This window comes from Pinus tabuliformis, chromosome 3_1 (assembly GCF_031772625.1).
Source record: "Pinus tabuliformis cultivar Carrire ecotype Pingquan chromosome 3_1, CPIR1, whole genome shotgun sequence".
Taxonomy (NCBI): Eukaryota; Viridiplantae; Streptophyta; class Pinopsida; order Pinales; family Pinaceae; genus Pinus; species Pinus tabuliformis.
The window spans coordinates 490,875,229-490,892,926 of record NC_142301.1 but is presented as its reverse complement, the minus strand read 5'-3'; the positions used below and the strand labels follow the sequence as shown (position 1 = coordinate 490,892,926).

Sequence of the window (17,698 nt, the reverse complement as noted above, 5' to 3'; positions counted from 1 at the left end):
TGGTAATGAAAAAGGAATTCCAATCCCAAAAACTTTAAACTTCGTCGAGATAAAATCGCCAAGGTCAGAAGCACATGGTAATGAAAAAGGAATTCCAATCGCAAAAACTTTAAACTTCGTCGAGATAAAATCGCCCAGTTCAGAAGCACATGGTAAGAAGCACATGGTAATGAAAAAGGAATTCCAATCCCAAAAACTCTAAACTTCGTCGAGATAAAATCGCCATGTCATGCACTCAACGCCCTTCTTCTTCATATCCGGTGTATAAATGCACTTGATTTAACACTTACGGATATTAATCTCTGAGAGAATAAGCGCAGTATATGTACGTTGGCATTAGGTCTTTTGTTTTTGCCTCCCCCTTTGATTTCCAATATTACTGTAGGTTGAGTTTTCGTCGTTCGAGTATAGACGATATGTCCACAAGCGCGACCTCACCTCATGAGGTTCCTGTGAAGGAGATCCCTGGAACATATGGCCTGCCGCTGGTTGGAGCCATTGTGGATCGAATCCAATATTTCAGAGGGGTCGATAATTTCTTCAAACGCCGTGTCGAAAAATATCAGAGCACGGTCTTTAGGGTGAATATGCCGCCAGGCCCGCCTTTCTTCCCGTACAATCGAGTCATAATACTCCTCGATGGCAAGAGCTTCCCTGTGCTCTACGATTTGAGTAAGGTGGATAAGAAGAATAGTCTGGCCGGAACATACATGCCCAGCTTGAAATTCACTGGGGGATACAGGGCCACCATTTTTATGGACCCATCCGAAGAAAAACACCATAGGCTTAAGAGCTGGTGCTTTGAGTTACTGGGGAACAATCGGGAGAAACAATTTACTTTGTTTGCCGAGGAGTTCGACAAACTCAGCGCTGCAATGGAGAAAGAATTCGCGAATAGCGGGAAGGCGTCTTTCACTGACCCGATGGATCAATTGCTCTGCAATTTTCTCTGCCGGTATATAGCGGGCGCGGACCCCGTCGCGCCGGGCCCAGCCAGCCTCGGAACCGACGGCCCTTCTTGTCTGAAAAACTGGTTGGCTGCTGTGCTCGCTCCAACCGTAAGCTCGGGCGTTCTTCCGAAATTCTTGGACGAGCTCACCGTCCATTTATTTCGTGTGCCATTCTGCCTCGTCTCCAGGTATTACCACAAGCTCTATAATTTCCTGTGGACGAATGCGATTCTCGCGCTGGATGTGGCTGAAAACCAGTTCGGCCTGAACAGAGAAGAGGCCTGCAATAATCTTCTGTTTTACATCACCTTCAACGCCTTCGGCGGACTGCGCGTATTTTTTAATAACATGGTCAAATATGTTGCCCGCGCCGGGGGCGAACTGCACAGAGATCTCGCCGAAGAGGTCCGCGCAGCCGTTGAAGCACACGGGGGACTCACCGGCAGGGCTCTGGAGAGCATGGCGCTGGTCCGGTCGACTGCGTACGAAGTGCTGAGGATAGAGCCACCTGTGCCTCTACAGTACGGAAGGGCCAAGAAGGATTTCTTCGTCGAATCCCACGACGGGCGTTATGCGGTAAAAAAGGGAGAAATGCTTTGCGGGTACCAGCCGTTTGCCACCCGGGACCCCGAAGTGTTCACTAGGGCTGAGGAGTTTGTTCCACGTCGGTTCATGGGTGAGGATGGGCAAAAGATGTTGAAGCACCTGCTGTGGTCTAATGGGCGTGAAACTGATGAAACGTCTGCTGACAACAAGCAGTGTGCGGGGAAGAGGGACGTCGTTGTCAGCATGGCTCACCTTTTTCTGGCGCACTTCTTCCTGCGATACGATTCATTTGCCATAGCACAGTCTTCGTCTTCGTCCTCCTCTGTCACCTTTACGATGCTCACTAAGAGCTCTTCCTGAGAGCGATGCAAGCATTGGACATGGTCCTCTATTCACTCAAATAGCTGATAGGCGTTTCTACAATAATTTCCCTCCATTGTTGCCATGTTTCACTCATCTTTTTACCATCTACAACTGTAAATTAGGTTTCAATTTATGCTTCTTGCCCCATTGTTGCCATGTTTCACTCATCTTTCTACCATCTACAACTGTAAATTAGGTTTCAATTTATGCTTCTTCCCACCTCTCTGAGGTTCAAATTGCCGTTGCATGTTTGCATCACTGTGCATTTGCCAGAGAGTGGTGGAAAAATAATAAAATTCATGGTCAATTATAGCGATGCATCTGCCCATTTACAATTGTGAATGGCTGGAGATGTATTCAATATCCAATATGATCAACTGATTCGCCCCAGAGGCATCGGTATTGGTCAATTTGTAATAAGTAGGACTGAGCAGTCGCGGGACCACGTACGTATCTCCCACCTATTTGATAAAACGTTGATGCAATGCATTCAACTAGAATTTGTGAATGGTTTGAAATATAAATTTGAGTTGGTGTTCGAGGATGTATTAAATTTTTAACAGAAACCGTCAAAATAATTTCACAAGTGGATAAATATATATAGGCAGTTATAATGTTATGTGATGTGATAGGTGGAAATTTTGTGCATGTAAATTTTGTTTCAAAATATTAGTGAATTTTATAAATATTTGAGATAACTTATTTAAAATTGGTAAAAAAAAGAGAAAAGTTTTAAATAGTTACATTGTTACAATGATAAAAAAATGAATCCATAAACAAAAAAGGAGAAAAATATAATATTTTAAAATAAATAAATAATTATTAATATGATGCATTATATTATAGAATTTATTTATTTATTTATTTTATAATAATATTATGTTACATTTTTTATAGTCAACGAGAGTATTCAATAATAATTTAATTTTAGGAAAAAATTGATAGTTTATTAATAATATAAAATTGTGTTACTGTGTAATTTATGCTTGTTTTATCTGTGTAATTATATTTGATTTAGGAGATTATTGGTCATTATTAGGTAGAAATAGTTATTTATGTAGAAAGTATATTCCTAGTTTTAGGATTTGATTAGATCTAACTGGGTTTGAGAGATTACCTCCATTTAGATGCTTCCTAGATTATTTTTGGTTGATATATTCACTCCACTGATAGATTGTGTGTCCATTATAGTTTATCTATCTTGAAGCAACATTTGATGTATTTATATTTGTATCATTACATTTGATTAATCAGAATGTTTACCATATAATAATTATTTATACACAGTTAGTTTTTTTGTACAGCTCGCACTAAATAAATAGCCATAAAATAAAACTATAAACCATTTATTATTATTCATTTCTATTAGAAAATTGGTCCCTACCACTATTTTTCATTTATTCCATGCTCAACCATTATTACTTGTGAGTGCACTACACTTATTCTCTACCACCACTCTGCATTTATTCTCTTCTATAATTATGTGCATTTATTCTCTTCTATAATTATGTATCTATTCCTTCTTCCACTATATTAGAACAAAGTGTAAGGCACACATGTCCCAACATTCTCCCAATTTCCATATACATTATAAGGGTACAAGTGAGAATGCATCAAACTACAAGGTAACTGATAGGGCCCATAAAGCCCATAGACTCACGACAACACTTGAATTTAATTATGATCACTAGTTTTGTCTTTATCTATAACAATCTACAAGGTGTCAACTTTCTCTAGTGTCACCTTTAGATCCTCTGCAATATCCCTAATAGAGTGGTATTAGATATTTGCATGCAAGATTGGGTTCTTATCCAAATAAATGGCACTTTTGCTGTCACATTGAAGTATAATAACTCTTTGACTTAGCCATACTTCTAAACACAATATCATAAGCCAAATGACCTTCTTACATGCATGAATAACCATGTACGGTATCATTGCAATGGACAAAGTGAACACAACTTGTTGCTTTCTTATCTAACTTGCTACTCCAAAAAAAGATAAAAACATGTACCAATGCATAGATTCCTTTCTATCTACATCCCTTGCGCAGTTAGACTCCATTTAACTGTGTATAGCTAGTAAGGGTGGTTCCCCTAAAACTTCATTATGATAAAAATGTAATATTTAGAAGTTCCTTGCAAATAATGAAAAACCTCTTCATTGCAGCCCAATGTTTTTCTCCAAGATTAATGATGAAATGATTAAAGGCACCCACTACCTAGACAATATCTAGTCTAGTATAGACCATTCTATACATCAAACTACCAACTATACTAGCATTTGGGGCATAACCCCATATTCTCTATCTCTATATATTTTGTAGGAATAATCTTGGCTCAAATGAATATCAATGACCAACTAACTCTTCCGTTGGCTCAATGGTTCTCTATCTTATTGGTATTTGATTTTATGATAATTTGGGTCCCAAACATTCAAGCCCATTTTAAAGCCTTAAATGATACTTTTTTACTATTTAGGTGCCCATGGTTTGTTTTGGCATACACTAGCAACCAAAAGTTGTAATCATCCTATAGTTCTCTCCAATGAGCTATTATGCATACAAATAAGAGATTGTATGCAAAAATTTCACCCTAGGAAAAATGATGATGTACCAACTAAACATTTGGGGCCCAAAAACCTTTTGCAATTCATCTTTTAGGATTCAGGTTTTGGACACCTTGTGTTTTTTTTCTTGAGGTTAAAATTTCATTGTTTCAACCTCTTGTAATAACTTTTGAGAATGAAAATAATTTCTATCTCTATCTTTTCATAGATAAACTATCACCATTCTAGCCAATTTGTGTACTACACTTTTCTACTATTTTATTTATTAATAAAAATTGGGTTTTCACTATATTGTTTTGGTTTATATTTTTGTGTGTTTGTTCCATTTCCTTTACTTTCTTTCATTTTGTTTATTGTATAACCCAAGTGAGTGGTGTTGGGGCCAGAGTCACACTATGTCGTGCTGCTATAGTATAGAGCTTAGGAACATCTAAGTTTGATCCAATTTGTTGTTATTGTTTTGATTTTCTATTAATATTCTGTGTATGAATTTGTCTATGTTTCTTTGCACTTGTTGAACATTTTTTCGTGCTTCTTAGAATTTAATGTTCATGTGTTATGTTCATAATTTTAGGCTTAAACAATGGAAAAGAACATGATAAAAATGCAACAAATTAAATCACAGAGTAATGCTTGTTCGTTGTGAATGTTGTTCTATAAATGACTCACAGTTCTACCTTAAATTTTGCTAATGTTTTGTTTGTTCCTGATTTAAGTATTGTGCACTCTACTTTCTCTTATTAGTTGTACAAGAAAGTAAAGGAACATAAATAATTATTTTCAACCCTTTAATTCAAATTGTTGATCTATGTTAATACATATCAGTAATCGTAGTAATGGAGTGAGAACTATTCATAAACATCTAACATTTATTGTAAATTTAACATCTAGACATCACATACATTTAAACATTCATCATAGGGTTTCTTCAAGAAAATTGAAAGTACAATGAGTGAATTCCATTCAAAATAAATTTCAATTTCTGTTTTAAATTTCAGATTTCTACTAAGAATCTAGGCAAAGAAAAACCCATCAACCATTTAAAATATTTTTACTGTGTAGAATTTCCATTAGTTTTCAATTGGAGCATTCGTGGGCCTTGCGTTTGACATAAAGAACTAAAAAGGATTTGGAAAAGGGAAAAATGGAAAACATAGCTTAAAAAATTCAAAGGAGCAATTAAGAATTCTTTTAAAACTGTTTAAATCATATGGACAGCTCGGCAATTAAGAATTCAGAAGGAATTGATTCCAACCACTTCACAAATTTTGAAGAGTTCGATATTGATCTCTGCTTTTACGATAAGGAGGAGACGAGTGCCTGAAAGGTAGCTGCCTCGTCCTAGGGAGGGGGATGGGCCACCTCTGGGGGAGCCATGGTTGCTGAGAGTAGAGGGATGACCGAAATAGAGGTGCCACGCAGCTGGGTTTCAAAGCGAGGAATAACAATAATATTTCTTAAAGAATAAAAAATATTTTAATTTAAAAACATCATTAAAAATTATAACAAGAATATTACTTAAAGAATAACAAATATTTTAATTTTAAAACATCATTAAAAATGATTGATAGATAATGTATTATGTTACATTGATTAAGGCATATTAACCATTATATATATAACTTATATTTTATAATAAATAAATATTATAATTAAATTAAATTATTAAATTGATTAATTGATATTTGTTTATAAAGTTATTAATAAAATAATATTTTGTATTAACAATTTTTTACTACTTTATTGGATAATTGAATTAGGAATGATCTTGAAAATGAAGTATTATGTTCCAAGTGATTCCAGGGTTAAATTCACCGAGTTTACTTGTGGGTAGTGTGTTGCTAGAGGCTTGTTTCACCTAGAGTCATAATGGTAGCAGTTGGAATCTACCATGAGTACTAGACCAACCCATGTGTTGCTAGAGGTGTGTTCCACTTTGAGTCATAATGGTAGAAGTTGGAATCTAACATGAGTACTAGGCCAACCTAGATTCCAATTCTTCTAGAAAAATTAAAAATAGTAATTAAATTATATTTTTAAATATATAAATTAATTTAGCTCTTCAAAAATTTTACAATATATTAACTAATTAAAGAAATTAACAGTAGAAGTGCTTGAATATTATTTTTTTAATGGTGGAAATAGATTCAGTATAATTAAAAAATCCCTCGGGCACCCAGTATTTTGGTGTTTGACGACTGTAATGAGATTTTTTTAAATATTCTTTCTCTTTTGATGACACACACTAACCTTGAATAGTGCAATCGTTGAGGTGTTGTCACAATATATTGATGTTGATCCTTGTTGTTTCTTCTTGAGTCCATCAAATACTCTTCTTAACCATACTTATTGACATGTTGTTGATGTTGTTGCTACATATTCTGCTTCTGTTGACGAAAGTGTCACATTAGGTTGCCTCTTAGATGCCCATGAAATCACACATGAACCAAGATGGATCACATAAGCAGAAGTACTCTTCCTATCATCCAAACTTCCTGCAAAGTCACGGTTTATGTACCCAATCAAATCCTTCTTTTTTGTGCTTGCATACATTGTGCCACAATCTCTATTTCCTGCTATGTATCTAAGAATTATTTTTCCTACACTCCAATGTGTGTCTTTTGGAGTCCCCATAAATCTAGAAATCAAACTTACTCCTTTGCATAATATCTAGTCTTGTATCTCTGAGATACATGAGCCTACCAACCAATATTTTGAATAGAGTTTGATTAACATATGATCCTTCATCATCCTTGCTTAACTTTGTACCTGTTCCAACTAGTGTAGGGACAGGTTTGCAATTTTCCATCCTGAATCTTTTCGACAAATCTATAGCATATTTATTTTGAAAAATAAAAATTCCTTTTTTTAGATTTCTCAACATCTATGCCAATAACATATTTCATGAGACCAAGATTTGTCATCTCAAATTCTTTCATCATGGCTGCTTTAAATTTATCCAATTCAAAATGACCTGTATAAATCTTTTCATCAACATATAAGCAAGCAATAAAAAATTTCCATGCTCATTTAGCTTTGTTTACAATGTAGGCTCAATGTTGCTTCTATAGAATCCATTCTTAATCATGTAGTTGTCAATTTTGTTATACCAAGCTCTAGGTGATTGCTTCAGTCCATAGAGCGCTTTCTTCAACCTGTAAGCTTTATCTTCTTTACCTTCAATTTGCTATCATAGAAGTTGCTGTACATAAATTTCTTCTTCTAGAATTCCATTCAAGAAGGTTGATTTTACATCCATCTAATATACTTTCCACTTGTTCTGAGTCATTATGTCTAGAAATGCTCTTACAATATCCAATCTGGCTACTAGAGCAAACATTTCTCCAGAATATATTCTTGGTTGTTGTGGGAATGCTTTTGCTACATGTATTTATTTAAATCTATCAATTTCACCTTTCTCTTTAAACTTTGTCTTGCACACCTATTTTACACCAAGAATATTTTTATTCTTTGGAAAATCAACCAAATCCAATGTATTATTGTAACACCCTACTCCCACATCTACCCAAGTAACCCACCAACCAGGGTAAACATGTGACAAGAGGCTACTATTATTAGATTCAACCTCCCATGTGACCTTAAGGAAGTGGAATCGACAGAAACACAACATGCAGACCCTCCACATCAGCTACGGGACTCCTAGGAACCATTCCAACCACTCATGCAGCTATCCCCTGGGTCCCACTTAATTTTTTGACCACTTGACCTCTATACGCTCTCATGCTATAGGTCTGCCAGTGTCCAGGAGCCTATGGACGCTCTCATGAAAAGGCATGCCAATGTCTAAGGACTATTTTGCTTAGTGTTGTGCTCGCATCCCTAGGATTTGAGTCACTTTTTCAGGCCTAGAGCTCAAGACACTTCCCATAATTAAATGACACCTTCAGAACAATAAGATAACAGGGAAACAATGATGCAAAAGTAAATACCTAAACAAGCTCTTAACCGAACCCCTACTAGCCATGACATGCATTTCGTCAATCATATCACAAATATGTAATCTACAAGTGTAAACAATAGGTTTAAGCATAAGGATACCATACTTATATGATAATCGCTAGGAACCATTGCTCCCTCATATCATTTTCTGCGTTATCATCTATAAGGTCATATATACATTGTCCATTCATTTATAAGTAAAAACATGATGAAATCCATACATAGCCACTGTCATAAAACACGTACATAACCAGCGTAATAGCAACAAAAATACAAATGAAATTGTAGTCATATGATCCACATATAAAATAGTATAGTATTCATAGACATACAAGGAGAAATAACCTCATATTGATGATGCAAAACCCAAACCTGGGATGGGACTACCACGTTCCAACCATAAAATGGATGAGCCAAATCTCTCTTCATCCATTCAACCACATGCCATATTCCAAGCATGAATGTGGGAATCAAACCAAAAGAACCAACAAGGTCATCCTGAGGCCAAAACATCTCACCCTCATCAATAGAAACCAAGCTTTACCTTAATCCATCCTAGATCACTAGGCCAACACAATGAACATGTAATAATAGGCTTTACCATGATCTCCACCTAATCACTAGGCCAAACAAGCATGGATGCCACCGGATTTCTCCACCTACACTGTGAGGAATTTTCCTGTCTCCTAGTCTCTCAGGCTTTACCACAATCCACACTGGATCACTAGGCCCTAAATTGAGACCCACTCTCCAGGATTTACTGCATATCCCAACCCAGAATTACTAGGCCCAACAGAGAGAAATACACCTCTTGGCTTTACCATATATCTTTACATTCAAAGGAAAGGATTATTGGACCCACCGAGGAAACACAAAATCCATATTTACCACAACCCATAGTTCGGTTCAAGGGTTACTAGGCCATGTGTTCTATCATTCAGAGATCCACCTCACTCAGCTTTGAATCCATCTGGAAATCCAGCTCAACCAAAACATGAGAACCCCATCACACCATGGTCATTTAGAAATGGCAGGGCTAGGCGGAAAACACTCGCACCTGGAAAAACCCATGCCATAACAGCAAAATAACCACATGTAATACCATGCATGCCAAATCTAGAAAGGAAAATACACATGAAAATCAATACCTGCAAAGAATACTGTTGTAGCTTCTTTATCCTCTTCTTCCTTGCTTGATATCTGCTTCCTCTTTCCTTCTTTTCCTTTCTTGATCCAATGTCAAAATGCTCCAAGAAAACTCTAAGTGTTCAAAAGTGTGTGTGTGTGTGTGTGAGAGAGAGAGAGAGAGAATAATGAGAGAGCTCCAAAACTGAACTAACAAAAGGTTAGAAATTGATCCTCAAAAGCCTTTTTATCAAGTAGGCCTCTATTTTCTTCATTTTACATTATTTTCCTTCATTTTCCTCCTCACATGCAACCTGACACCTTGCACTTTCCTTTTCTCCTAATTTCCATTATTTTCATAAATAAGTGTGCCAAAAATGTCATTTCGCCTCTCCAAAGCCTTAGCCATTTCCTTTGCCAATTTCCTTAGCCATTAATAAACCGATGAACACCCACACTAGGATGTATTTCCCAACATTCAACTTGGAATAAGTGTCCCATCAATCTTAGTTATTATTTTTGCCTTTATTAACTTTTATTACATGGAATTTTCACCAAGGTTGTTAGAGAATCGTCCCCCTTGGGTGAAACCATCCTCAGTGTTAAACCACACCTATACCATGGTAAAACTATTGAAAAACAAACGTACTGCCCCATGGAGCTTTATATCATAGCTCGATGTAGTATTTAGAATGATCACCCTGCTAAAAAGCAAACCAACATAACAACATAACACCATAATTACATGACACCCATGCTGCTTATTGGAGCTTTATAACATAGCTCATGTTGGTATTTACATCCATATACATGTGTACATATACCAAAACATCACCAAACATGTACCAAAACATATACCAATAAATATACCAAAACACCATACCAAAACTACTTTGCCTGAACTGGAAAACAATGAAGGATACATAGCCTACATCTGATCCTCCATATCCCATGCAGCTTCATCAGGCCCAAAGTGATTCCACTGCACTTTAAACTACTCGATTTCTCAGTTATGGAGCATGAGAACATTTTTCAGCAATATACACTAAGGCTTCGGCTAGAATTCTCGATCTGTTTCCACCTGCAATACAGACTAGTCAATCACATGATCAACATATTTAACATACTTCTTAAGTAGTGACACTTTGGAAATATCATGTACTTTCACTGTCGGAGGCAGTGTAAGTCGATAAGCTACTGGCCCAATCCTCTCAATAATACTAAAGGGTCCACAAAACCATGGTGCCAGCTTGACACATGATCCAATTTGTAAGGATCTCCTCTTTGGTTTTATGTGCAAGTACACTTGTTCCCAACCTAGAACTCCTTGAAAAACTTGTTACGATATGCATAACTCTTATGCCTCTCCTGTGATGCCTTTAGATTATTCTCTATAACCTGCATTTCTTGTTCCATGTCAACCAACATGTCTGGTCCAATCAAAACACTGTTAATTGTATCACTCTAACTGATGGTATTATTGCAACTCCACCCACACAATGCCTCAAACGGACTCATCCTCAAAGATTCCTGATACCCATTGTTGTAAGCGAACTCTACTAGTGGAAGATACTCTTACAACTTTCACCGTTGATGCATCACATACATCCTAAACATGTCCTCTGATATGATTCTTGTTGACCCTCTCAATTTTTCCATCTGTCTGTGGATGATAAGCTATACTGAAGCCCAACTTTGTGCCCAAACCTGCAAAAAACTCCTTCCAAAACTTGGAAGTGAACTTTGCATCCATGTCTGACACAATCTTCTTTGGAACACCATGCACTCTGACCACATCTTTGATGAATACATGTGTTACATCACTAGCTGAGAATGTAGACTTCACTGGAATGAAGTGTTCAACCTTTGTCAATATATCCACAACAACCATGATGGAATCATGTTGTCTCACTGTCCTTGGCAACCCTGTGATAAAGTACATGGAAATGAACTCCCATTTCCACTCTAGAATTGCAATTTTTTGTAGTAACTTCCACTTGGATTCTTACACTCTACCTTCACACGCTGACAACCGCAACACCTAGCCACAAACTCTACTACATCCTTCTTCAGATTAAACCAATAATAAAATCCATTTATTGCGGTCAATGTATTCTGATAACCTGGATGAACTGAATATGGTTTCACATGAAACTCCCTCAAGATAACCTTCTTGAGCTCACTACTGTCCGACACATATATGCTATCTCTAAATTTGACCAATCTGTTCGATGTAAGGCAATAGTCCATATCCTGTGCACTTGCACTTATACCACTACCTGTACCTGTACTTGTACTATTACATGTACATGTAACTGTACTACTACTTGTACTCTACTGCAACATGTGCACAATCTACATATACCTGACATTGTTGAGCTGCCTGGAAGATCCTATCCTGTAAGTCTCTCCCATAGGAGCTCATAGCTACTAAGCGATTTACCTACACCCACCTGTTAAGAGCATTTTCCACCCTATTCTCCTTACCTTTGATATACCTAATCTTGAAGTCAAATAACCTGATCATGGCCAACCATCTAGCTTGCCTAATGTTGAGATTCAGTTGGTCAAACAAATACCTCAACCCAATGTGATCACTCATCAGCACAAACCTCCTGCCAAGAAGATAGTGCCTCCACATCTTCAATGCATGTATGATCATTGCTAACTCAATATCATGTGTCTGGTAGTTATTCTCGTTCTCATTTATTTCTCATGACTCAAATCATACCACATGTCCATCCTCCATAAGGACTCCACCAAGCTCTCTTTTGAAAGAATTTGTACATACTACAAAATCCTTGTTCGGATCTACAATCTATAATACTGGAGCATGTGTCAACAATGGCTTGAGCTACTCAAAACTTGCCTCACACTCCTCTATCTATTCAAACTTTTTACCTTTTCTCTGCAATGATGTAATATAATAAGAAATCTGTGAGAATTTCCTAATGAACCTCCTATAATAGCCCACCAAACCTATGAAAGATCTCACCTCATCCACATTCCTAGGAGCTACCCAGTCCATGATGCCCCGTATCTTTTTTGGGTATACTACAATGCCCTCCTTGGAGACAATATGTCCCAAGTAATGTACCTCAATCTAAAAGAAACTACACTTGCTGAGAGTAACATACAACTGCTACTCTCTCAAGAACCTTAATACTGTTGCTAAATGCTCGACATGATCTTCCTCATTTTTATAATATACCAATATGTCATCAAGGAACACAATAACAAACTTATCCAAATACAGAGGCAACACAATATTCATCAAGCACATAAATGTAGCTGGAGCTTTAGTCAAACCGAATGGAACTACAACAAACTCATAATGCCCATACCTGGTCCGGAAAATTGTCTTGTACATGTCCTCTTCTTTGATGCGTACCTGTCGGTATCTGGATATCAGATCAATATTCAAGAACGTTGTTTCTCCTTTGAACTGATCAAACAAATCATCAATCCTCGGTAGTGGATACCTGTTCTTGATGGTCACTTTGTTAAACTTCCTGTAGTCAATGCATAATCTGAGGTTACCATCTTTCTTCTTCATAAACAATAAAGGTGCGCCCAAAGGTGATACACTTGACCTAATGTATCCCTTGTCCAACATTTCCTTCAACTGTAACTTCAACTTTACCTACTCAAGTGTGCTCATCTTGTAAGGTGACTTTGATGCTAGAGCCACCCCCAACACTAACTCAATAAAAACGTATACTTCCTTGTGAGGTGGAAACTCTAAAATATCCTCAGGAAATACATCTCGAAACCACTGTAAAATTGGGTACCTTCTCAAAACACCTGCATCATCAACTTCCTTACCTTTGTCACTAGAAATATGGATTGCCAATAAAACACACCCTTTTATGCGACTGCACTTTTCGTGCATAACTGTCACCATCCTAACTGATGTGGCTTTCTTATTTTCCTGTAAGACTCTTGGTTCCCTATTGTCATCCACACACTCAATGGCTTTGTCATAACAATCTACCTTGGTTGTATGAAGGTACAACCAATCCATGCCCAACAACATACTATATGATCCCAACAGTAATACATTCAAATGTGTTGCGGTAAGCATACGATTCAAATCAAATGCACAAGCTCTTACCCAATTGTGAAATCGCTTCTTTGTACCTGTAGCCAATTGCACTAACCAAGATTATGCATGCAATTACTTACCCAAACCACACTTATCCACCAAGTTAGGACTACCATAGCTATAATTAGATCCAGGGTCAATCAAAATAGAAATAACTTGATCACAAAGCTTACCTTACCTCTCAATGATAGATGCCTAATGGTCTTCCTGTTTTCTATCCAATGCTGCATAAATAGGAGGAACACTCTGACAAACATCCCCAATAGTCTATGCATCCTGTGCACTATATATCTGAGGCCTACCACCCTGATTCTATGAACAATCTCTCTTAATATGCTCATTTCCGCATGTCAAACACTCCAACTGACGAGTGTCCTCATCTCTATATTGATGTTGTGACCCATGTCCATGTCTAGCTACATTGAACCTCTTTTTTGGTGCCACATTTTCTTTCTCTTTTGCATTCTCAGGCCTTGCTCTCTTAGGCTGCCATTTACCTTTACCTTTGTCTTTCCCTTTCCAACCTTGCTGAGATTCATTCTTATGCTTTGACTATTCATAGCAATGTTTCAATTTCCTAATAACTTCCTCAAGTGACCAAGGCTCATCACACTCAATCCGATCTCTAAATGTTAATGTAAATCCACTAACAATCAATGAATTTTGGCCTTATCATCCTTAAGATATGTTACATACCTCAATATCTCCATAAACATAGTCGTGTACTCTTCATCTATCATTGATCCCATCTTTAGCTCATAGAATTATTGGGCCTTACTGTCGTAGTACCTCTCTGACAATTAATTCTTCTTGAAAAGCCTCTTGAACTCATGCCAACTCAAGTCATCAGTCCTGATGTCTCTAACCTGCTTCACATCTTCCCACCAGATGTCTGCTTTACCTCTCAGGCTGAAGATAGCTACTCTGGCATTCATATTATCTGTGCAATTATGCAACCCAAATAACTTCTTCATCCCAAGTATCCAAGCCTTTGCATCTTCCGGCTTCCTCACATCTCCATCAAAAGTAGGAGGCTGTGTTTTCTTAAACTCATCTGGAAAGTATCCCCTATCACTCCTCCTGTAAGGATGATAATGATGACGATCATGATGCCTATCAGAACCAGAACTAGAATAATACTTGTATCCATCACCTCTCCTATCTGGAGTATCCAACAATCTGCCATCTCTAACAATGTCATCTCTATCCGACCTATAACCACCATGAGACCTACTTCCATATGCCCCATTAGTTTTGTCCTCCTATCCATGGTTGATCCAAAGTGGCCCCTGTCGCTGCAATTCTGACAAACTCTGAAGAAGTATTGCATTAACCTCTACTTGTTTCTCTTGTGCCTGTATGATTTTGTCATTGTTTGCCTTACAACTCCTTATTTCTTCCTTCAAGCTTCTCAATGTGTCTTCCAAATCATAAGAGTTCCCAACACCACGTTGCTCATCTGATTCATAGGGAGAGTCTTTGTAGTCTACCATCTTGCTAGTCATTTTGATCTCTTTCCTGCAAGGCATATGTCAGCGAAACCAAACTACAAAAAACCAATGTACCTTAGCAAAATTCAAGGAGGATATCTCATCTGCTATATCATCAAATCAGTGTGATACATGTATAAACATAATCATAACAACATATAGACATATAATACATAAACACATAACCATGTAACCATCAATATAGCTAGATTCTAGTCATCAATGCATGACCATATCAACTACACATACCATGACCTCATGCATGACAACAACAACCATATCGACATACACTGACAATACACAAGCGTAAACAACATGTAACCAATCATACACTCATGACAACATACTTCATAACAATAACATCCTCTTCCACATGGTGACATCACTACAACTATGACTAACACCATGCATATGTAACAAGCACATAGACCACAAGGATGATTAATCACATATGCAAAAAACATGAATGCATGATCAACACACTACCCATCCAGTCTAATGGGTGAACCATGCTTTGATACCACTCTGTAACACCCTCCTCCTACATCTACTCAAGTGACCAACCAACTGGGGTAAACATGTAACGAGAGGCTACTATGATTAGATTCAACCTCCCATGTGACCTTAAGGAAGCGGAATCGACATAAACATAACATATATACCTTCCACATCAGCTAGAGGACTCCTAAGAACCATTCCAACCACTCAGGTAGCTAGCCCCTGGGTCCCACTGAAGTTTTTGACCACTTGACCCGTGGACACTCTCAGCTATAGATATATCAGCGTCCAGGAGGCTCTGAATTCTCTTATGACAAAGCATGCTACCATCTGAGGACTATTTTTCTTAGTGTTGTGCCTGCTTCTCTGTGATTTGAGCCACTTTTTCAAGACCAGATCCCAGGTCACTGTCCAGAATTGAATGACACCTTCAAAACAGTAAGATAACATGGAAACAAGGATGCAAAAGTAGATACTTGAACAAGCCCTTAACCGAACCCCTACTAGCCATGACAGGCATTTCATCAAACATATCACAAAAATGTAATCTAAAGGTATAAACAACAAATTTAAGCATAGGGATCTCATACTTATATGAGAATTGCTAAGAACCATTGTTCCCTCATATCATTTGCTGCATTATCATCTATTAGGTCATAGATATATTGTCCATTCATTTACAAGTAAAAACATGATGAGAACCATACATAGCCACTGTTTTAAAACACATACATAACTAGCAGAATAGCAACAAAAATACCAGTGATATCACAACCATATGATCCACATATAAACCAGTATAATTCTCATATACATACAAGGAGAATTAACCTCATATTGATGATGAAAAATGCAAACTCAGGATGGGACTACCACCTTCCACCCAACCATAGAATGGCTAAGCCAAATATCTCTTTAGCCATTCACCCTCATGTGATATTTGAAGCATGAATGTGGGACTCAAACAAAAAGAACCAACCAAGGCATCCCGAGGCTAATCCACCTCACCCTCATCAATAGAAACCAGGCTTTACCGTAATCCATCCCAGATCACTAGGCCAATAGAATGAACATGTAATAACAGGCTTTACCATGATCTCCACCCGATCACCAGGACAAATAAGAATGGATGCCACTCCTACATCGTGAGGAATTTTCTGTCTCCTAGTCTCTTAGGGTTTACCGCAATCCACACTAGATCAAAAGGCCTTAAACCGAGACCCACTCTCCAGGCTTTACCACATATCCCAACCCAAGAGTATTAGACCCAATGGAGAGCAAACCACCCCTTGGCTTTACCGTATATGTTTCCATTCACCGGAAAGGATTCCTAGGCCCACCATGGCAGCACAAAATCTGGCTTTACCGCAACCCACAATCTGGTTTAGCAGTTACTAGTCCATGCTTTCTATCATTTGGAGATGCACCTCACTCAGCTTCGAATCCATCCGGCAATCCAGCTCAACCAAAACATGAGAACCCCATCACGCCATGGCTATCCCAAAATGGAAAGGTTAGGCTGAAAAAATTGTCACACCTGGAAAAGCCCATGCCATAACAATAAAAGAACCACATGCAATACCATGCATGCCAAATCTAGCAAGGAAAATACAAATGCAAATTGATACCTGCAAAGAATATTGTTGTAGCTACTTGATCTTGTTCTTCCTTTCTTGATCTCTGCTTCCTCTTGCTTTCTTTTCCTTTCTTTATCCAATGCCAAAATGCTCCAAGAAAACTCTAAGTGTCCGAGAGTGAGAGAGAGAAAGCTCCAAAAATGATATGAAAAAAGGTTACAAACTGAACATCATAAGCCTTTTTATCAATTAGGCCTCTATTTTCTTCCTTTTCCATTATTTTCCTCCTCACATGAAACCTGAGACCATTCACCTTCCTTTTCTCCTAATTTCCATTACTTTCATAAACAAATGTGCCAAAAATGCCATTTTGTCTTTCCAAAGCCTTACCCATTTCCTTTGCCAATTTCCTTATCCATTAATAAATTGATGAACACCCACGCTAGGATGTCTTTCCCAACATTCAACATGGAATAAGTGTCCCATCAACCATGGTTATTATTTTTGCCTTTATTA

The 17,698-nt window shown here is 37.6% G+C and overlaps 1 protein-coding gene across 1 annotated transcript; it reads left to right on the top strand.

Annotated features, from left to right (window-relative positions):
* Positions 1 to 273: 273 nt before the first annotated feature.
* LOC149187944 (allene oxide synthase 1, chloroplastic-like) lies at positions 274 to 2,403 on the top strand. The gene has a single exon (XM_089411499.1). It carries the CDS (start codon positions 324 to 326, stop codon positions 1,854 to 1,856), a length of 1,533 nt encoding a protein of 510 aa, XP_089267625.1. The 5' UTR covers positions 274 to 323; the 3' UTR covers positions 1,857 to 2,403.
* The last annotated feature ends 15,295 nt before the right edge of the window (positions 2,404 to 17,698 follow it).

Excerpts from the sequence above, each read along its gene's own strand:
- LOC149187944 (XM_089411499.1), top strand. The coding sequence starts at position 324 with ATGTACGTTGGCATTAGGTCTTTTGTTTTTGCCTCCCCCTTTGATTTC.